The following is a 23,645-nucleotide window of genomic DNA, read 5'->3' on the forward strand; positions in this document are numbered from 1 at the left end:
TTGGATCCTTAGTTAAATTATCTTTTAGGAATTTAAGGGAATAAAGTTTCCCGTCCCCTCCTCCCCCAGCACCTGCTGAAAATCTTATTGGGAGGGCCCTCCAAAACAGTGGGGCATGGGGAGCTGCTGAGAAAAGGATGATAAACTTCATTTCCATGAACCTCTTTAAGTTAACTTACATTTGGATCAAGGCCTAATTTTGAGCAATTCCCCCAGGACTGCTGTTGTTTGGAAAGTCCTAACCCCACAGAGAAACACTTTGGACATTTGGAGGGACACACATAGTTGGGATGGGATAGGAAACCCTCCTTCTGTGAACTTCTTTAAGTTAAAGTATCTTAGGATGCATGCCAGTGTTTTGCTTCTGCTTGGTTCTGTAGCCTGAATTAGTGCCATAGCAAAATATTTTGAACTTCATTGCAGAACACACATCATTTAGGGCCCCTTGGCTTTCTCAAGACAAAGTCAAATGGATTCACTTCACATTGTGGATTTTAGTGGTCTGATTTCCATGAAAGCTGTGTAGCTTTTCAGACATTCTCTTCAGCTTTATGCAAATATATCTCACCAAAATGTCTTAAGTATGATTTGTAGTGAATGGTACTCCTCCAATCTCGCACAACAGGGAGAAGAGCAGTGAGAAGCTACAACTCCGAAGTGATGCAGAGTTTGTCACCATGCACCTTCTGTGAAAAGGATGAATGTGATCTTTGTTCAGCGGATGGCTCCTCATTAATTTACCTCTCTTGTGAACTGTTAATAGTACACGTAAGCCTGTTGTATAGTTGGTTGCTCTAATGTGGGCATCTTACCCATGTTGCACTTCTAGGAGTATTATTGATCTCGCCATCCTACACAAGGGAAATCAGGATGGGGAAGTTCCTCACTTCCACTCATTGGAGGCAGAGACCTGATAGGAAAAGGGGATGAGTTCTAATTTGGAGAACTGAGATTGGGCCCTGTGACAGCTATCAGTTTATTTTATTTTATTTTTAAAAACACACTGATAGGTCTAGAACTCTTGCAGGAACTTGCCATCTCCAAATGATTATCAGGAAGAGCCAGACTTCTCCCCAGAGAGTCTGTCTGAAATGATTATTCCAGGTCAGAGCGAAATGTTCTCCTGCACCCATTAAAGTTCAGGGATTAACTGCACATTCCTATCAATGTAAACTTAGAAATAATTCCCATTGAGTTCAATGGGGGTTACTTCTAGGTAAGTTTGTATAGTATTGCAGTCCAGACTTCTGTATCCAGAGACAGAAGGATCAAATATAAGTGCTAAATTTCTGGATGTGGTTCAGTAACATTAAGAACTTAAAACATGTAAACGTTAATGTTCATTTTCTAAATAAATATTTAAATGAGATCAGATTTATTTGGAGGAAAAAAATTAGGAGTATATAGTTCTTTATTTGTACATTAAAAGTAAGATGTGTTTTTTTTAAAAAAAAGTTTTAGAAAATATATCATTATCTAAAGCCTTACATTCCTTTTAGTTCAGCTTTTGCCAACCTGGTGCCCTCCAGATGTTGTGGATTACAATTCCCATCAGATCCAGACGGCACAGGCATGCTGGCTCGGACTAGTAGGAGTTGTGGTCCAAAACATCTGGAAAGCACTGGATTGACAAAAACCAGTTTAGATTATGACACATTTTATTCTAACATTTAATTTGCAAGTATTGCTGACTTTAATGGCACAGGGTCAAGTCCTAGCTACAGATGCAAGAGCCCTATTCTCTTTAGCACCTTTTAAACAGTTGCGTAGAAGGGAGAATTTCCAGCAGATAGGGGGCACAACAAGCTAGGCTTGCCGAAATCCCCTCTTCTACACAATACTGAATAATGGCACAAACAAAGCAAACTGAGGTGGTTTCTAAACAGCTACACTCACGCAGTCACAAAATGAAAAATGCTAAATTTTATTCAAGACAACTTGTACCAGAAAAACGGTATCTGGTTATTGCTATTATTATTATTAAATGCAAGTGTGTGAAAAGCAGGCATCTTAAAGTTGAAGGCATCTGTTTTTCTCATGCACCTCGGTCTGAAATGTGATGTTGAGTTTACAGTAGAAAATAAATTACTTGCCCTGTTTCTTGCTGGGCAGTAAAACAGGAGCTGAATTGGCTGCCTCCCAACTTAAGACAGCATGAAGCATCAGCTTACCCACACAGTGCCATGGGGAAGAGGCATTAGGAACTGTTGAATTGCATGGTGGGCTCTTCTGGCCCATAGGAATTTGAATACCTCAGTGGTAAGAATGCTACCATAGTTTTTAAAGCAACAGTAACAGAACCCCCCTGCAGTGGCTGGTCAGAGAAAAACGCCTTGCAAAGCAAGAGAAGATCCTCAGAAAGGAAGGAAACATGGTATAGGCTAAGATGGAGCCTAGAGTAGGCCTTTTTTCACTCAAGGTCAGGGTGGACAAGAAAAGCCAGATGAGAGGTTAAAAGTAGCAGTGTTCTTCATAATCTGGCTCTTATCTAAATTGCAATCATTGCAATTTGCCAAAAGGTATAGGACAAACTACAACTAGTACATAGTCCTAGATGAATATCACCAATATTCACAATTTTGCAAAAATTCAAATTTTTGCCCAGTTTCCAGAGTGAAATTGAGTTTGAAATTTGAATTTACATTTACATTTTGAATGTTAAATCTTACCTCAACACTTAAGTGCTCTAGTCTTGTTGGCATATACTGGTTGTTTTGACTTTGGCAGCCATCAACTATGAAATCTGATAAGTTGTAAACTATATAATACTCAATACCATTGCATGTCATTTATAAAATGTCAAATATGTTGTACACCAACTATCAAAAATTGTTAGATAGCATTTGCCAACAAAATAACTAGCATTCAAATTATATTTTGTGACAAATAATCCTATGCATATTTACATGGAAGCAAGTGTCATTGAGTTCATTGGGGCATGTTTCCAGGTAAATGCATAGGGTTGCAGCCTTAAAAACCTTTCTATTTGAGCGAGACAGGTAAGCGCATGTTTTATGAAGTGTTTAAGTCTTTGTTCATTTGAAAGGGAGAGCTTTAAACAGATGCTTAACTTTGGCTGATTGCTAATTGTTAATGCTGCCGTTTTTCTTTCATTTAGATAACTAATTCTTATTCCCTGCGCATGTATGTTTTGTCCAAACTTTGCAATGTCTTGATTATATATTTTTCTACTATGCAATGATGTATACATTTTAAGATTCTTAGTTTGCGGTATCGTTGCAGTTTTCTTTGCTGGGATTTCTAAAATATTTTACTGACTTTTCAAGTGAAAATGCAAAACAACCATATGGTGTTAAATTTCTGGCTGGGCCATCTTATATAGCTTACCTGTCCTTTCCACTGAATCTAGAAGTCATTGCAATTACTTCATTAAATGGCAACATTTTTTCTGTTTTGGATTAGATGGTTCTCGATTTACTAATGGACAGTAGCGGGTGAGGTTTCAATAATCCAGCAAAAGCAATGTTTGTATTGAAGCAAGGTTACAGATTTGGGGACAATTTGTCAATCTGGCAAAGGCAATGTATGCATGGGAACAGGCTTCTGTGTTTCATCTTTTGCTACTTTGAACCCAGCATTCAGAACTGTGTGTGCGGATTTTGAATTCAGAATTTGGTTCTGCCAAATAACCAGGCAGTACTATCACTGTGCTGAAAAGAAAAATTATATAAAGTTTTCAAATACAAGGCTACTATATTTGTTGATTACGGGAAAATCTTTGTCTGTAGTAAAAATCACGGAATAGCACACTGTACATGGAAGCTAGATTTTAAGTACCTGAACTGAGAATCACTCTCCTTGGTCACAGAAGCTTTAGCAAACTGTCCGTAGCTTTAGGTCACTCTTAAGGTTAGAAGCCCACTTTGTCATAAAAGCCTGATGCAAACATTCATGGAAAACTATTGTTTCAAGCAAACCACTTAAGAAAAAAGTTATGCTCTTGAGGAACAGTCCAGCATCACCTTTCCAATGCAATTTTCAAGACAGTTTATAACACAGATTAAAATAGGAAATACTCAGAATAAAATTGCAAGATAAAATACTGGCAAGAGATCATAAGACAGTAGATGGAAACCAAGAAGTTTAAAATAACAGCAGTTTGGCTGTTCTTGCAAAATGGCAAACATTTTTGTGAGGTGGCGCAAGGCCATTGTGCAGGTCTCCTTCAGAACCGAGTTCCACAGCCCTCAGTGTGGCTACAGGACAACTCCCTTCTGCATCCCAGCTAAGCACTCTTCAGATGGAAAGAAAGCAGAGTCTCTCCAGTAGATCTTAATGAGTGAGCAGGTTCACATGGGAGAAGACAATCCTTTAGATATCCCGATCCTAGGTGGATTAGGGTCTTAAATCCTATCTGCTGCTTCACCTGCTACTCATATTAGTTGCTCAAAACTGAGTAGGTAATGAGAGATATATGCAAGTGAATTCTTTGAACTGAACAAGAGACTACAGGCCCAATTTGCATCTAAGCACAGAATATAATGAGCAACCATCTGGGCTATTGCAGAAAAGCTGTATCGTGTGGATGTCTAAAATAATATGTTTAAAATAATATGGATGCATATTATTGATGGGGGGGATGCACACCATTGCTGTATATTTTGGTTATCATTGATTTGTTTCAAGTGAAAATTGTGGATAGTTTACATCAAATTAAAATAGCCCATTAATATTTTGCTAAGTTTTTAAAATTTTTAAAAAACCTGTGCGTGTACAAACACACACTCACACTCTCTCACACACTCTATACTGAAGAAGAGTGAGTATTTCTGTTGAGAGCAATGGCTACACTGCACTATAGCAGTAGGACTCAGCTTTTTTGGAATATTAGCCAAAGTTGAATGGATGCACTCCTATGAGAGGAAGTGCTTCTCTGAAACGAGCACTACCCATTGTTTTCATAAAACACACATTCAGAATGCTTCTGCATGGGCAAAATTCTGCATCCACATGAGATCTACTCAATTTTGGCCCCTGTGTTTTATTTATTCTTTTTCATGTCCTGAGTAGGCTATGCTATCTTCCAAGTCACTTCTAAATTGTCACATCTACAAACTTGGAAGCATTAACTGCCATGGTTTTCACCAAGGGATTCAGAGAACTAGCTTGGTGAGATGCTATGTTTTCTGTTAGACACCCTTCTCCAAAGAACTATGCACCCCAGGGTCTCCCAAGAATAGGTTATGACTGTTTACCCAGTTTTATGTATGTAGGTTTAGTGTGCCCTCAACTAAACCTCTATCCGGCTTTGCAGACACCATGATTGCTGGATTTTATATCTGCTGACAGAATTCAGATTTAAGAATAAAACACCAGAGCATTGATTCATGTCAGCTATTGTGCTCACTGAACATTTTGAAAATGCAAACAAGTTTTTTATGGGCAAATGTGTGCGTAGGCTGGGGTTTACTCACAACAGCACCACTCTACAAAAAGCAAAATGCAATGCGATAATGGTGTTGGAGGCAGGCATTTTGGACTGCCAATTATTTTATTTATTCTCTTTTTGGAAACTCTGGATTTGACAGATGCACATCTAAGATGTGTGCTTTAAGAGGCATTTAGAAATGCCATGTACGACTGGTTGGGTGTGAGTTTAGTTCATTGCCAAGACACGTGTGCTGTGATTTATTTTTTTTAACCTCATGTTTCAGTCAGCAGTAAAGTAAATAATGGGGCTGATGGAATAATGGGCTGGATGACATTTATCAAGGGATCCCGAATGAAGTCTGTTGAGTATATTTCAAAGAAATTATAGCCAATGACTTATGCAAAAGTGGTGTGCTTCAAAGAAGGCCAGTTATGAGCTAATAGCTTTATTGATTTATAAAAAAAGAGGAGTCCTGATTTACGAATCAGTTTAACTCCTCTATCAAAGAACTAATTAAACCAAGTCATGAACCATTTTATTTTGTACATGTTGCCTAACTCAAATGTTTTAAGTGTGAGTACAAGGAACAAATCACGCTAACCCAGTCTCCTCATTTGATTAAATGAGTGTTTGGGAAAAGTACCCTGGAAAGTTTAATGAAATCCCCACCGAAATTAATTGGAACAGTAGAAGAACATTGTTCACCAGAACGCAAATCAGGCTGTCTTCAAGAAACACTGCCAAGGCCCTTTCAGGTTCTCTTTATCTTAGCTAGGTTACTCAATAATAAAAGAAAAGTGGCAGTGTGAGTTTTGGAATGCCCTCTCTAAAGACGTGGGTGGGTTAAACCACAGAGCTTAGGACTTGCCGATCAGAAGGTCGGCGGTTCGAATCCCTGCGATGGGGTGAGCTCCCGTTGCTCGGTCACTGCTCCTGCCAACCTAGCAGTTCGAAAGCATGTCAAAGTGCAAGTAGAGAAATAGGTACCACTTCAGCGGGAAGGTAAACGGCGTTTCCGTGCGCTGCTCTGGTTCTCCAGAAGCAGCTTAGTCATGCTGGCCACATGACCTGGAAGCTGTACGCCAGCTCCCTCGGCCAATAAAGCGAGATGAGCGCCTCAACCCCAGAGTCGTCTGCGACTGGACCTAATGGTCAGGGGTCCCTTTACCTTTACCTCTAAAGACACTTGCCTGGCACGTACTCTTCTTTACTCAGAAATTTCAACTTGAGATTCTAAGTTGTTTTAAGGGTTGTATCTATTTTTTATTCTTGTATTTGTACTGTGATGAAAAGGTCACACCATCCTGAAATCCTACTGTCACCATTAATATAGTAATATATTATCTTTCCTCCTGCAGTAGCCCAGGGCACCGCACAACTTAATGAAAATGTGATGTTTTCCACAAATGGGAATTCACAGCACTGTATCAACAGATGTTTTTTGGGGTGGTAGATCTTAGAAGTTCCCAACAGTGACTTTTGGGAAAGTCATAGAGCAGAAGAAACCTGTACAATGCTATCTTTGGACTGGCAATCACATAACCTTGGTTAAAGTCACAAACTAGTGCAATATGTCTCTTAAAAATAAAAATAAAAACGCCTTTGTTTGCTACCTGCAATCTTCACCTGTTGCTTGTATGCCGTATGTCATGTCAATGGTATTGCTGAAACCCCCTCAAGATTAGTATGGAAAAGCTTTTCCCAACCTGAGGTTCTCCAGCACATGCCAGCTGGGGCTGATGGGAGTTCTGGTCCAACACAGCTGGAGGGCACCTCGTCCCCTTAATCCTGCTTGCGCAGACATAGCTTGGCAAAGTTCTCTTCTATCGCCTCTATGGCAACTCCTTCGGGGGATTCTGTGATCCCGTATTAACATCAAATAATGTGGAGACCTAGCTTACAAGCAAGCTGATCACCAGCCCCAGCCCAGCCAGATGTGGGATATATTGGTTAAGGGCTCGGCACGTGCGGATTTCAAGAAGGGTAATCTTCTATCTGTGTGGGCTGCAGAAGTATTGACCACAAATATTTTTCCTAGTACCAGATATGTTTTTCCTGGCACCAAATGTGTAATAGAGTGTGACAGAACATACAACAGAATTCATGGAGGTAAATGGTTATATAGCATGAAATTAGCTCTTCCTGTGGTTGTCTCTCCACGAGCAAATAAATGCTATATCAGTATTACATTGTGTAAATATTATTTGGAAGCCAAGAGTTGAAAGGGGTCAGAAGGTAGGGGAAGATCAGCTGGGGAAGAGGGTTAGTGTTAGGGGGGAAGCAGCAAACAGAGAAAGGTTAATCATCCCCTTGACCCCATCACTTTCCCCCACTTCACATTGCCTTCTGCTTATAATGCTTTGCAGAGAATGAGCAAGCCGCTAAGGCACTTGCACACTGGTCCTAAGAATACCAGATGATACCAGAAAGAGACGATTCAAGTGGTTGGCTGCTTGAGCCCAGCACATACTTTTAGTAGTAGAACGAGCTATGCATAAATGCTTAAGTAAATAATCCCCAAATTTTCAATTAAGTGCAGGTGTGAAGTTTGTTCCTTCCTTGGACCTAAGAAGTGTTATGCAGCTGTACAAGGAGTAAATATTCTGCAGTTGCAGAAATCCAGAATCTAATAGTTTTAAGATTGTTTCTCATTTCCTCTTAAGTTCATGCAACATGGTGGGATAAGCCCTGTCAAACCGAGTTACTAAAGCTTGTGTAAGATGATCCAGAAGTTAGAAATAATTCTAATTAAATGCACTAAATAAATTTATCCCAGATGTTTCTAAGACAGCCATTGTAGAGATGCTACATAACTTCATGGCAGGAGAAAGTGCATATAAAGTTTCAGACCTCCTTTATTCCAAAGTTCCGGACGTGTATCTGGGCAGTTATTTATTTTGTTTAACAACAAGTATAAATAATAAAGTAAACAAATAGCCTAGATATGCTTCTGTCACCAATGGTATGGTGTGGTGATTTACAGCTGTTTAGAAGTACAATCAACTGTTCCATGAGGATGAAACAAAATGATATAGTTCTTTAGGAAGTAAAAAATATTCTCCCTTTGTATATCACTTCAAAGTATCTAAGCAGTTTATGGAAAACAATAACATATAGCAATTCAATTACAAAGTAAGAGCACAAATACATAACTGAGTAAACACAGTGTGGGAACAAAATACAGCCAAATCTTTGTCAAGGAAGACCTGGGCAAAAAGGAAAGCTTCCAGTAAACATTGTAAGCTGTAGAAATGATGCACAAAGTTCCTAATTGTGGGGAAACTAAAGAAATCACTGGTGAGTAAAATATGTACTTATAAAATAAAACATTGCAATAAATAAGGAGTCACATGCGTTTAAGTGGCACTACACTGATTCATGCAATTCAGGACACAAGGAGCAAAATAAACAGGGTGCTAACTCTGCATTTGTCCTTCCAACTACCTCAAGTTGAGGGACGGGTTCCCACCCATTTGGTATCTTGCACAGAGCACCTTCCTTTGTTCCCTTAATGACCCATTATCTCAACAGGAAGCTAGCTGGGCTATTCCAAGAATTAGAAGGGCCACTAGGCTTTCAGCTTAACCTCCACAACTCATAATACTATTTTAGTCTGTTACGATAGGTCTGGGTTGCGTATCACTTTAAACCATAGTTAAAATTAATCATGGTTAAATGTGAATGAGCATCTTGGTGATACAAGGAGCTGAAATCACATCCCTACCTTATTCCTGCTGCAGAGGCAGGGTGCAAATAATAAAATTAGTAGGAGGGGTATGGTATGGTATGGTTTAGTGTTATGCCAGATGTCAACTCATGGTTTGTCTTCTTCAAACACACCATTGCAGGACATTTGTGAAGATAATATGCACGTAGAAACTGATACAATGGCAGTCATATTGGCACATGGGAGCGATATCCAAGACAGGCCATTAAGTGGTGTGGAGGAGTGTAGAGCAGGTAGCTTAGAAATAAGATGTAAGGGGAACAACCCCCCAAATCTGGCTCGTACACAGCTGGTTTCATACTTTAGTGTTCAAAGGAGGCCCTTGTGACTTGCCAGATGTGAGAGGGACCATCAGTCACCATGCAAGAAAAATGGGCATTTATCTCTTAGAAGAATGCTTTTAAAAATTCTGATCCAAGTGGGAAGGAAATAGTATTATGTACACATGTGGAATTAATGTTCTGCAGTTTTCACATACAGCAAAAGTGGCCAGCTTTGTAGGATGTCAATTAAATTCATAGGTTTGATTGTACAATGTGTTCTTAGCTACAATTTCGGAATGTGCATAAAAAGAAAGAAATACCACATTACTTTCATTTATAATGGAGTTCTTCAACACAGGTATGTGTCCGACATCATTAAAACATCTTGTTGCTTGACCAAGTCACCAGTGCATCAGTGATGCCAGTTTTTGGCTACGCTATTTCAGGTTGTGATTATACAAGGGGTTTTCAGTTGTGTGTGAAAACAAAGAGTGGATGCAGACATGCCTCAACGTCTCCCTCTGTCTCAAACATGGTTCTGAGCTTTGCCCTTGTTGGATTTTTCAACCAAGAAGATTCAGCTAAATCTATTTTTTAAAACATGTTGAGGTAAACATGTGCTCAGCTTTCACCTTTTGAAATGAATGGGGCTTAAACGTGTTTAAATTGGCTGCCCTAAAGCAGTGATAGTCTTCTGTATGAGGGATGGCGAATGCATGACCTCCACCCAAAATGTACTCAAACATCACCTCCCATCATCTCTGATCATTGGCTGTGCTGACTGGAGGTGATGGGAACTGGACTCCCAACAACATCTAGAGAGCCACAGGTTCCCAGTCTGTGCCCTAAGCAGTTCCTACAGAGAAGAGGCATTTGGGGGGCCTTTCTTGCAAGTGAAAAGTTGCAAAGCCAATTGCCTTAATTCCCTCTTAGCTTTCCAGCGGCATCTCTCCTGCCCCGTCCAGAGCAAACTTCCAGGTACTTGGAGCATTATTATAGAAAACTCATGTCCTTGCAAAACAACATTGTTGTCACTCTTGGGTCAATTTATACTCATTCAACAGAAAATAAATGTCTGTTTCTTGTTGAAGTATGGGAGCATTGCTCTAGTTTACTTGTATCGGTTTGAATCATATTATTCCCCAATGCGAAATGGGTGTTTTGACATGTGTGCAACCAAACAGGAAGGACATGGAAACAGCTGTGAGGACAGGCTTGGAAGGCAGAATGCTTTTACTGAGTTATGAGGACTGTGTCTAAGCACCATGAATAAAACCCAGCAGTCACAAATGTGATGCATTAAAAAGAGGATAGGGTAGGGGGAAGCTTTACTGACTCATGATCAGTCTGTGATTCACTAGTCTCCACATATTTATGCTGCTAGACACTTCAGTTCTGTGCACCTTCTTGTTAGGTTAGGATAGACTAATACTTCCTCTGCTGCTGCCCAAACCCTTTCCTCTGCCTGAAATTTATAGATGACATCTTAGTAACATGGAACATAGGATTAGGAAATATTTGAGAAATTCCAGAAGGACGTCAACAACTACCACTTCACCACCAACTTCAGCCTGGACCAGTCCATGCAACAATTCACTTTTTGGACATCAATGTGCATCTGCACATTGGACTGATAAGCAGCAACTTATGCACAATGAATATAGAATCAGCACCATATACACACTGAGATGCCTCTAGCATTCTAGAAAGTATAACAAGAGCCGTTGCCTATGGCCAAACCCTAAGATACAACTGTTTATTCTAGTTTCTTGGAAAGGGCCCCACATGCAAGATTTTCATCAGGCATTCCTTTACTCAATGAAGTAAAAAGGCAACAATCAACAAGTATGTAGGAATAATCTCCTATGGATGTGACAGAATATACCACTTGTGTCACCTATAACTTTCAGTGAATACAATTCCAATGTATTATCTACGATCCATAGCTGATCCTGAACCATATTTCCTTTCTTGAGTGGTAGTTCTGTCCCTGCTTACAGACCGCCCCTAATGTAAAACAGCAGTGCACTAGCAGCAACAACTGGCCATACAACAGAGACATAACATAACACAACACAGGGACCAGGCTCTGCAACAAATCCAGATGTCTGTAGCTACATCTACCCAGGCAAAGCTGTTGCAGGATTTGTTTATTCATATTTAACAAAATGTATTTATCTCTTGATCGTAAGAAAACTTCCCAAGTGGTTTACGAAAACATACAACAAAACATTAAAATTCTCAATTAAAAACACACACATAAAAGTAGGTATTTAAAAACATTCCAAAGCTCATCAAAATCAACAGCAGCTAAAAAGAAATAAAACACACGAAACTTCCAGATGTCTGGATAGGCCCTCCTATTTTTAAAAAGCTGGTCCTGAAAAGAATAACACCACCTTTAACTTCAGAGACTCATTTACCTGCTCACCTACAAATGGGAACTATACCACCTGCAAGTGATTCCCTTCTGCTTCCTTCATAGGACAAGCAGGTGAATTCTATGGAAAATAATGAATGGATGCAAAGCTGACCACAGAAATGGCAATGCTGAGAAACAAGGAGGGAGAACATTGCAGTATCCCAGGACATTCCACTGCTGAGCTACTGCTCTAAAGGTACCGATGCTAAAATTATACTGTGACCCATTATAATTTTTTCAAGTTTGTTGCTAGGCTAAAGGTGAGGATATTTAGGAAAGGGAAAACAACAACAATAGCATAGGACAGTTGCAAGTGGCAGATTAAAAAAAAAATCCTGCTTGTGAATGCCTATATTTTGATGTGCATACCATTCCATAAAGTATGTGTGAAATTAACAATGCAAAGTAGACTCCTGCATGCAGAAGAGATTAGTCTTCCTTATACATGAACTGTTTGTAGAAGAGAGGCTGTTGCACCAGCTATCTGGGAGAACTAGTCCTAAGAGATGGAGGAAATCATAAAAACACATTGATGTGGAGTGCATCACCTCTGGGATTTTACAGAATAGGTTGGATAAACATCTGCCACTTAGCAGTTATTTAATCTTGAGCTTTACTACATCTTTCCTGACTCAGGGGGTTGTGATGACCCTTGAAAGCCTATCACAATTTTAGTATCCTATGACATAACCTAAATTGTCTAATGTCAGTTGACCCTCTTAAGAACCTGGCATTCTTCTGAGTTCCAAAGTCTTTATCAACACTCCCTCGAGCCCAGTCCAGCAGATGAAGCAGCTCTAGCTTTGAGCTGTAAAAGCTGTATTCCTGGTTCTATCTAGCATGGATATCAGGGTTAAATTCTTACATAAGCTGGGACATATGGAAACATTAGCACTGACGAGAAACGAGGCAAGTCAGCTCATGGGCTCTGTTTCTCTGTTATGGCTTACAGCTGAGTAAATGAAGCTGGAATGCTGGAATGTTTTGTGGACAACGTAACAAAAGCAAATGTCTCTTCCATGTCTTGCAGTAGCTTTCCCATGAGCTTGCTACACACATATCCATAGAGGCTCAATTCTCAGCTACAATCATGGCTTATTTTGAGGCAGGACCTATTTCAATGTCATGCTAGAGTTGGAGGTTATGCTAATTAGATTATGCAATTAATTAGAGGTGACACAGGAGAGCATGATTGGATTGCCTGGATTTGGGCCACAGTACTGAAGAAGAGGAGGTTATCCCTATCCTTGCCATTTCCTTAACTTACATAAATTGCCTGTGCCACATAAGGTTAGCTGTGAAAGAGGAAAAAATAGGAACAATAGGTGTACCTATCTCCCTCCAGCCCAGGGATTAATAGCAACTATGAGTTAGCCTGGAAAAGAGGAGACTGCAAGGCGATATGGTAGCCATTTTCAAATATCTCAAGGGCTGTCAAATGGAAGCGGGAACAAGCTTGTTTTCTCCTGCTCTGGAGGGTAGGACTTGAACCAGAGGCTTCACATTACAAGAAAGGAGATTCTGGCTAAACACTTTCTGACAGATAGCATGAGGAACCAACCCCTATTCCTCCAGCACTGCAGCCCCAATCCAATCCCCAGTGGGCTGTTTAAACAGAAGAAAGAAGGTCAGGATATCTGATCATGGACCTTTGATTTTGCATCTAGTCTGGGTCTTAGTGGCTTGGGAGCCACTGCAGTCCTTCCTATGCTGCTCTGAAAACATTTTTTTAAAATCTTCCATTTATAACTAACAATCAATCAATCAATCAATCAATCAAGCTGCTATTAAATATGAGTCACCATAGTCACATCCTCAAGTAAAATCTTGCCCTACATAAACCCCAATAAGACCACCAGCAGACCTAGGTGGAATCTACACACATATAAAAAACGCTGTGAAAATGCTTTTTTTAAGAAACGTTTTTAAAAATACATTGAATTTCGCCATCTAGTGTCACATTTGTATATTGCGCTTTACAACACATTTAAAATGTTTTATTTGCAGCTGAGACCCAAAATTGCTTAATTTCGGAGCAATATGTGTTATATGTTATCTCTAATGGAGGTATACCTCCAGCATTTCTTTACCAGGTGAGAATTATTTGACTCAGCCTTTGCAGAGTCAAAATACCATCAAAAGATCAGTCTTCTTTATTCTTATAATAAAGAGTTGATTGCAAAATATACCCCCACAATCCAGCCCATGGATTATGCGAGATTATTTTTCTAAAATTAGTTTCCCATTTGATCTAAATTATCGGAGGATTCCAGATATGCCAATATTCTTTAGATCTTACTATGGTTGACTGGATTTTTAGACATCAACTTTCACATCTGGTACATTCTCTTAAGAAGATGTATTTAACTGTAAACGTTAGAATTATAACTTGCAGGTGCTGAGGAACTGCAACACTCCAGTTGCCCATCTTCCTCATAATTTCATTATAGGTGATTTCTTTAAGTCACTGCCCATTAATCTTACACGTTCTATTACACCACAAACTTCTCATATTCACGGTATTTGCCAGCCAGCTTTTCTCTTTCAATTCTTCATTATAACAAATTATAGGAACTGGTGAGAGACTTGAGCTCAGCTTATGTCTGCATCTATGCCAGACTTCAAAAAGTCTTTTGCTTTGAATAGCTCTCAGGTCCCTTTGGTCCAATGCCACAATGCATTTTTAAAAACTCCATTGTCAATTCCATCTGTTCTGTCTTTATCTGATTTTAAATGAGATAACATGGTTGTGTGGTAGTACCAATTAAAGCATGGGAAAGCAATGTCTCTTTCAAGTGGTTTGTATAATATTTTAGCAGCAATCCTGCCTTTCTTCCCATAGGAAAAATAACGCTAACCTTTGCCACTTAGTTATAATTTCATGTTTAATTCATAAAGGTATATATTGAAAGAAAAATAGTACTTGGGGAAACATAGTAATATTAATAGCTCACATCTTTCCCATCTCAAAAAGCCTATCAATGTTTTTTCTTAATTTCATGATATAGCTTATTGTCTGATTTTGTAGATTTATGATGTTCTAATGATTTTATTTTACACTACCATGAAATTTTTAATGAGTTGGCAGTTTAGAAACACGTGTATAAACAAAAGTTAAAATATAAATGCATGCCTTTCAGAAAAGTTTACAATATGCAGCTCAAAACACCGGCAGCAACATTCCTGCCAGTAATTCATATAGCAGTTTTAGGATGGCACATATGACAACTAACATTATGGTAGTTTACCATAGGGTGCATGTGGCAGTAAATGATTATCTGTGACATTATGCTAAGTGGGGAGAATTTTATGTTTAGTTGGTACAGCGGACATAATCTATCACCGTGGCCTAAAACTCCAGGGTTCCTTGGAAGCTTATCACGGACTCTTCGGTAACAGCAGACAAGATTTTCAGTTATGGGAGCAGTGACTCTGCGCTGTTGAACATGCCCCACTGTCTTCTGCAATCCCCAAGAGCTCCAAGGGAAATCCTAAGGGTTTGCTTATCAGACACAAGTTTGAAAATTTTTGAGGCACAGTTGATCAGGCCCTTAAAAAAATGTCTGTACTAGTTGGCCTACACTAGCCTATTTTGCAAGAAGCTAACAAAACAAACTCCAAAACCCCTGAAGAAACCCTACCCGTTATGAGAGGAAGAAATGTACAGTGGTACCTCAGGTTAAGTACTTAATCCGTTCCGGAGGTCCGTTCTTAACCTGAAACTGTTCTTAACCTGAAGCACCACTTTAGCTAATGGGGCCTCCCGCTGCTGCCGTGCCGCCGGAGCACAATTTCTGTTCTCATCCTGAAGCAAAGTTCTTAACCTGAAGCACTATTTCTGGGTTAGCAGAGTCTGTAACCTGATGCGTATGTAACCTGAAGCATATGTAACCAGAGGTACCACTGTATAGGTTCAGAAAACTCACAGTATGCCACAGAGGGAGCATCAAGGGAAAAGAAGCTGAAAGAGACAACAGCTTCTCATTCACTCATTTCGCCTCATTATCACAGTTACTCAGCTCTTGTTGGTTTGTGGCCAAATGTGCAATCTGACTCCACAGAAACCCAGAAAGGTGCTTCAGAAAACACAAGTCTTAATGTGATGGTGCAGTCATTGGGTACTGAGCATAGGCATGTGTGAACCCAGCCTTCATCTGCTCTGCCTATAAAAGAACCTTCCAAGTTGAGACTCTTTAAGGATGCTAGAATCTGCCTTAAACATTATGTTTTAATCAGTTATTGATCTGTTTTTGATTAGAAGCTGTTTTTAAGCTGTTTGCGGGATGGCGAGTGTTTGGTGTTGTCTTGCAGCTTAAATATTTCAAAATTATAGTTTTCCTCCGTTTTATTGCTTGTCAATGTAACTGAACTGTGATTATGGAAATAAGTTTGCAAAGGAATGTGGCACAGAGGTTGTTTCATTGTCCTATTCGGTCTTTATTACGAAAAATAACGAGCTTTAATCAAATCAGCTGGTAACGAGTTGCCTCTGCATCTGCAGTGTCTTTAAATATTATTATTTTTTTTTTAAAAAAATACAAAGCCATTTCTTTCCACTCCGCTCCTTGTCTGGCTACTCCACCTTCTGCTGGGAGAGCAGCAAGTGGAAGAGACACAAATTAAACTAAACTAAAAACAACCTAACACAATTGTTGGCTTGCTTTTCGTTTTTCAACAAATGCTGTGTGTGCTGTTCAGAAATATAATGGGCTCACTTTTAGATTTGGCCCTGGCCTGCCATTCAGAAACAGACAGGAGCCAGAAGACAGCTATTTGGGGCAAAGAAGAGAGGATTCCTGGCTTAATTACACTGCAGCATTTGAAGCAAAGCTGGACTTAATTAGAGTGTCTATTTTTCCACCCTCAAACCTGGGAATACAGGAATTACAGAAGCCCACTGGGGACCGATAGTTTGCTTTGCAGCTTGCAGATGGATGGTGGTCAGTTCTCAGGGTTTTGCTGCTGCTTCTTCTTAGCACCTGTGTGGCAACAGTAATGCTCTCCCACCAGCTGTGTTATATCTCCAAAAAGGCCCAGTTCTGATGTAATTTTTAGCCACTAAATACATTTTTCCATGTGGGAGAAAGCATCAGAGGTTGTATCTACACTTCTTCCCAAGCTCTCAGTAGAGAATGTGCACATAAAATTTTAAAAGTATGTTCTAGGGGTTCAGACCATTAGATGAATTCATAATATTTTATTGCTACACATTTTTGGAGAAAACAGGCTTGTGAACATTGAATGGCCATGTTCAGCAGTGGGTTGGGTGAAGATGTGGCAGGGATAAAGTCACTCTCTTTTATTCTGTGAGAACATACGTAGAGCAAAAGGTTCTGAAAACCAGTGGTCACAGCTACCATTGTGCCAAGTATCATTTGCCTTATTAAAATCAACTTTTTAACTGCATTTTTCCATTTATTAATGTAATTCATTGGTTTTTCAGTGGTTTAACATTGGTGTTGATTATTTCGTACCAATGAGCTTGTTTTTAACTGTTTTAATTTTGCACTTTTTGACCAGTTGTATATTACTGTGGATGGGACATGGGTGGCACTGTGGGTTAAACCACAGAGCCTAGGACTTGCCAATCAGAAGGTTGGCGGTTCGAATCCCCACGACGGGGTGAGCTCCTGTTGTTTGGTCCCTGCTGCTGCCAACCTAGCAGTTTGAAAGCACGTCAAAGTGCAAGTAGATAAATAGGTACCGCTCCAGCGGGAAGGTAAACGGCGTTTCCGTGCGCTGCTCTAGTTCGCCAGAAGCAGCTTAGTCATGCTGGCCACATGACCCAGAAGCTGTATGCCGGCTCCCTTGGCCAATAAAGCGAGATGAGCGTCGCAATCCCAGAGTCGGTCACGACTGGACCTAATGGTCAGGGGTCCCTTTACCTATATTACTGTGGACCTGCTTGTTTTATTGTTGGTATTTTTGAAGGAGGGCAACACGGAAAACACAACAGCATGACTTGTAGAAGTGCTGGATCTAGACCTTGCCACCACTGAGCCTGAGCCTAGCAACTTGAGATCTACTGAACCCAAGAGCCCTGAACTAGGGCTTCACTGATTGCAGATCTGGTCACTGATTTCCCGCATCACCTGCTTTGACAGTCATACAATGTATAATTTTATTAAGTATTACAGAGTTTATTCCATACATAGAACTGGAATGATTCGTTGTGAACATGTGAAATTGCTTTGTTTGGGTCACCATAGAATGTTTTTAATGAGAATGATTTCATTCCGAAAATATGGCTAAATGTTGTTAAATTAGGGGAAATAGTCATTTCCATGAAAGAGGGGGGTCTTGAAACCTTGATATTTCTCGCTTATGAGGCAGACATTTGGAAACCATAATGGAATTTGATTCAGATGTTCCACACTTGCTTACTTGGGAATGCTTTCGTAAATGAATTTCCTGGACTCTTTCAACCAACCATGTTTTCAGTTTGAAGGCATCTGATGGAAGTTGCAATGGCTTTTTTGGTCCCCCTACTTTCCAGAAGAGCTTTTTATCAATCATTCTTTCTTTTGTAGCACGCGGGTGAGTGCACTTCTTGAACTTTTTGCAATCAGGCATACTCACAGCTTGAATACGAGGAACTGCTGCACATTCACGGTTATTATGCTGAATGGTGAATCAGCACTCCACATCAGACATAGAGAGCACAGTTATGGTTGAGCAATAATCTTGTAGATTCTTGGAATGATATAATTGGCATTGTGGTCTGTTTGCAGAGATTTGAACTCTGTCCTGGTCTGACACTCTAACCACTACACTGTACTGGTCAGTACAAAAAGCTGGTACAGTCTTATTGTACCAGCTGTGATCATATAGAGAGCATAAAAAGGTAAAGAACCCCTGATGGTTAAGTCTAGTCACAGACAACTCTGGGGTTGTGGCACTCATCTCACTTTACAGGCTGAAGGAGCAGGCGTTTGTCCGCAGACAGTTTTTCCGGGTCATGTGGCCAGCATGACCAAGCTGCTTCTGGCACAATGGCACACCAAAACCAGAGCAGCACACGGAAATGCTGTTTACCTTCCCACCGGAGCGGTATCTATCTATCTACTTGCACTGTTGGCATGCTTTCGAACTGCTAGGTTGGCAGGAGCAGGGACTGAGCAACAGGAGCTCACCCCATCGCAGGGATTCGAACCGCCGACCTTCTGATTGGCAAGCCCAAGAGGCTCAGTGGTTTAGACCACAGCGCCACCCACGTCCCTATAGCTCAATCTCAGGGTCGTGGGTTCAAGTCCCACATTGGGCAAAAGATTCCTGCATTGCAGGGGGTTGGACTTGATGACCCTTGTGGTCCCTTTCAACTGTACAGTTCTATGATTCTATGTGCATGCAGCATTATGCAGAATCACTACAAGTGCTGCACAGTAGAGCTTTGAAGGAGGCATCCTGTGACCACTGCCTGAATTGACCTACATGCAGGGAACATATCAAGGCTTCCTTTTGAAACATGAGTAATGTAAACAACTTGATGCATTAGAGTATCTTGGGCTCAGGGGTCTCTATAAATGCACTTTCTCTTTTCCAAAACAAGAATATTTGCAAACAATGGGAATTCACAGCAAGCAACTGGGGGTGCCTGCAGATGAATTGCTTTATTTGTCATTGTTTTTTGTGGTCACCAGTCCATTGGGTTTTCTCAGTCAACGCAAGAGCCCTTTTGCAATGCGAGGCTAAAAATAAACCAAGGGAACTCTTTTCCCAGTTAAAACAGTGCTTTGTATTTTAAAAATATGTTTTACATAAACATGATTATTAAGAAATATAAGCCACAAATTGAGACCATAAGACATTTCTTGAGAGTGGCTACAGCCCACCCAACTCACTGTTTTTATATTTAAGTTCTCTGGAATGGGCTCAGGTTGCAGTCAATAATTTTCACCAAACTCACTTCTAGGATGACAAGATGTAACGGAGAACAGAACCCTCTGCATGTGCTACTTGTGTGAAGTGTGCCCATGTGTAGAACCACAAGCAAGACCACACCACTGGCCTCGCCTCCAACATCTGTGAAGGAGCTAGCCTCCCCCAGATATACACCAGGAGGCCTCAGGATCACAACTGCATGGGTGTCCTCCTGTTCCTTTGGAGCAGCTACAGATTAGCAACTGCTCCATGAACTCACTTGCACAAGTTCCTCTTCGGATGTTTGCACTCAACATGAGGACATCAGCAGGGGGTGCCAGCTTGAATAAAATATTGGGGGGCCCACACAAGCCCCACCCTGCATAATCAGTCGCATGATGCTGTGCACTCACACCATTTGAGTGGCCATGCCCATCAACATTTAGGGCCCCTGGCCACCTCAAATATTTTACTGGGGGGGGAATGGACGACAAAGACCCCACGGCCCCTAGGAGTTGGCTCCTATGGACTTATGGTGGTGTGGTTAGCTTGGTTGCATGATGTCAGGAGAAGGGCCAAAAAATGTGGTCCCCACTCTTCCTTCTACATGTGAGCACCTGCCATACAAATTATGCATGGCAGAGTGTTCGGGACTCTATTTCTGTAGAAAATGAGGTTCTTGTAGGTACCATTTCCTGATCTATACATTGCAAATTGCACAACACAATAATTAAAACCTGAATCCCCCTTCTTTAAACATACTTAGACCAAAGGTGTCACTTGCGGATAGTGTTGCCATGTTTTTCTTTCTGTCAGGGCTCCTGTGCCTTCTGACAAGACTACTTCCAGTAAGTGAGGAGAACATTTGGCTCTGCCTTAACGTAGGTGCAGTGATGGAGAAAGTTTCCATTTGCAGAACTTCATTGACCAGGCAGGTTTTAAATACGGGGAGACTGTGCAAGTCGAAGAGCAGTTCAAAAACATCAGTTCTGAAAATCTGGAAGAATTTCTCCAGGAGGAGGTTTTTCCAAAGCCTTCTGCATAGGAACCTGTCCTCTTATGCTCTCTGAAGTGCCCTGAACACTAATAGCATTATATTAAAAATACATCATAAAAATAATTTATATTGCGGTACAAGATTTCATAATATACAGAAAGATGCCCAACAGTTGTATAAAACAGAAAAACCACACTGTGATGATTTGCCCTGAGCAAAATAAAGAACAAATAGTTTTTTAAAGACATTTTTGGGTCTCAAAATTCATCCACAAATATGATCCTGTTTGTGCTGTTTTGGCTATGCAGCTGCGTTTAATTCCGTGGAAAATAATAAAAAAGTATTTCTTCTTTGTTTTGGATTTTCAGGGCACAATTTCTGCTTATTTCCCCCTTTCCTTTGGTTGACACTCATCCAGTACCTCAAGTTCCACATTGATCCAGCTGCAATGTTTGCAAACGGACCTCACCATATTAATTTACTGTTTCTGGCCTATAATAACGGGCATAGCCTCCAACATTCCTCAGATGAAAATAGGGAAAGGTTCAGCCATGGCAGCGGCCTTGCAGGCAGGACCCACCCCCTTCACTCCTCCACTCACCCCTTTCTTTATGAGAGACCAACCAGCTAAGGTGCAGGGAAACAGCAAAAAACTTTCCTAGGGGCATTCAAGTGACTTGGATCTTGTTTTCATAAAAACAGGAAGGGGCGTCCTATTGAGTGGCGGGAGGTGAGCAGGAGGAATAGATCTAAGCATAGCTGTCAACTTTTCCCTTTACTTGTGAGGAATCCTATTCGGAATAAGGGAATTTCCCTTTAAAAAAGGGAAACGTTGACAGCTATGGATCTAAGACATGTGTTAGAGGGATGCACGGATCTGAGCTTCCATGTTGAAATGCTGTACTGAAGTGAAGGCCCCCTTGGGAATTTGGGATTCTGCCTGAAAATGTGAGAAGCTGCGATAGCTTAAGGGTTTTTGTGACGATCCTGGGGTCTTTGGGGCAGTTGGGAGGGCATGAATGGTTGTGAATGATGTTCCTAGACTTGAGTTTAAAAGCTGAGGCCTTGCTTCTTCCAGGAATGTTAGTTCCTGGGCTCCAGTTAATGTGCACCAACCTTTTTGTTTACACTCCCTGATTGGGATATGGTAGATAAAATGTATTTTTAAAAATAATAAATAATAATAAATTTAATGATAAATTTTATTTATATCCCGCCCTCCCCAGCCGAAGCCGGGCTCAGGGCGGCTAACAACAATAAAACAGTACAAAAGTACAGCACAAACAACACTCTAAAATCATTCATTATAAAATTAATTTGAATCAAGCCACTGGCAACCATTGGGCCAGAGCTCCGTGAAGATTGCCGAGGGAGGGAGTCAGGCTGTGCCCTGGCCAAAGGCACAGCCTGCTTTCATTTATGTGAGGAATATAGGCAACTGCTTTATATCAAGTCAGGCCATTGGTTCATTTAGCACAGTATAGTCAACACTGATTGGTGGTGTCTCTCCAGGGTTTCAAGCACATTTCCAGCCCTGCTTGGAGATGCTGGGGATTCAACCTGGGATTTTCTGCATGCAAGGTAGAAGCTGCACCACTAAGATACAGCCTTCCCCAAAGGAGCATTGTTGTGTACTTGTTACGTGTCATGGGCTGGATCCCTAACAATGACATCCCAGGAGATAATTCAATAGTTGACGTTCCCCCAGCTCTAGGATCACAGAGCGTTAAGTTAGAGAATGGCTCTGTGACCTCTCTGAGTGGTTGTGCTGCCCTGACTTGGTAAGAATCTAGAAATAGAAGATGGACAATTACTCTCAAGGGAGTGAGCTGTTCCAACTGCCTTATTGCAGTCGAGATTCTTTCTCCCTGCCCCTGAAAAATCCAGAGACTGAAATGTATCGAGAAGAAAGACAATTACTGCTGGTAATTTCAGATTTTCCCCTGTACTATTTCCAGCATCACTAATGTGGATGAAAGCCATGAAATTTACTTTGGGATGACTCTGTGGGATAACATATTTTGCCTTCTCTATTTAATAAGTTCATGAATATGAAGATATTAAAATGATTGCAGTCAGAGTGAAATAACACGGCTGTATGTTCTCAAGCACACATTAAGAATGAACCAAAACTTATTCTTCATTATTCTTATGTGTATATATATATTATTTTATTAGATACATTTGTTACCCACCCTTCAACAAAAGTCCCAGGCTGCATTACATCATAATAAAACAGTAAAGCACAACAGATGAATAATGAATTTCTAAAAAAATAAGTTAAATAATTATCAAAAGGTGAAGAGTAATTAAATGTTTCCAAAAGGGCAAAAATGGCCACCTTTGCATGTCTTCTGAATAACCCAAAGTTGAAGCTGGGTGCACATCCAGGGGCAGGAAATTCCATAGTCTCAGAGCCACCACTGAGAAGGCGCTCTCATCACATGCTGCTGTATCAGAGACCTCTGAGGGTAGCAGAATCACCAACAAAATCAAATCTAATTCCCAGGCTGGTTTACAAACATGGGGTGGTGGTGCAATTTTTCAGGTATACGGGACTCAAGTCACTAATGGCTTTATATGTCCAAGACAAGACCTTGAACTGAGCGCAGAATCAAAAAGTGCAATTCTCTCAGAACTGCTGTAATATGAGTTCTTTCTATCATATGTCATATGTCAATCTGCTACATTATGCACTGGTTGCTGCTTCTAAGTCCTTTTAAAGTATTTTTAGTCACAAAACAGCCTATGCTGGATCACATCAAGGGATTATTTAATCCAGTGCTCTTCCTCCAAGATGCCCCCTACCTTGTGAAGGTCACAACTAGAGCAAAATCTAGCCACTCACTGCTGCTACCCTCCAGTAATATATTACCTTTGAAATTGAATATTAGCAGTTATAGCCAAGAGGTACAGTCGGAGTCTTATTTCTAAATAAGGATGCATAGGCTTGTACTATCAGAACTTGTTATATAAATCTTATA

General features: G+C 40.5%; 1 protein-coding gene across 4 annotated transcripts in view; it reads left to right on the forward strand.

Annotated features, from left to right (window-relative positions):
* CD109 (CD109 molecule) overlaps nt 1-3,712 on the forward strand; it is a 65,018-nt gene extending 61,306 nt beyond the window's left edge. For all 4 annotated transcript variants that reach the window (XM_083608102.1, XM_083608100.1, XM_083608101.1 and 1 more), the window contains one exon: nt 626-3,712. In XM_083608102.1, coding sequence (XP_083464228.1) covers nt 626-798 — 173 coding nt within the window. In that variant the 3' untranslated portion in view covers nt 799-3,712. The remainder of the gene's footprint in view (nt 1-625) is intronic.
* The last annotated feature ends 19,933 nt before the right edge of the window (nt 3,713-23,645 follow it).

The sequence above is a fragment of the Podarcis filfolensis genome, assembly GCF_964270895.1.
Source record: "Podarcis filfolensis genome assembly, chromosome: 3".
NCBI lineage: Eukaryota > Metazoa > Chordata > Lepidosauria > Squamata > Lacertidae > Podarcis > Podarcis filfolensis.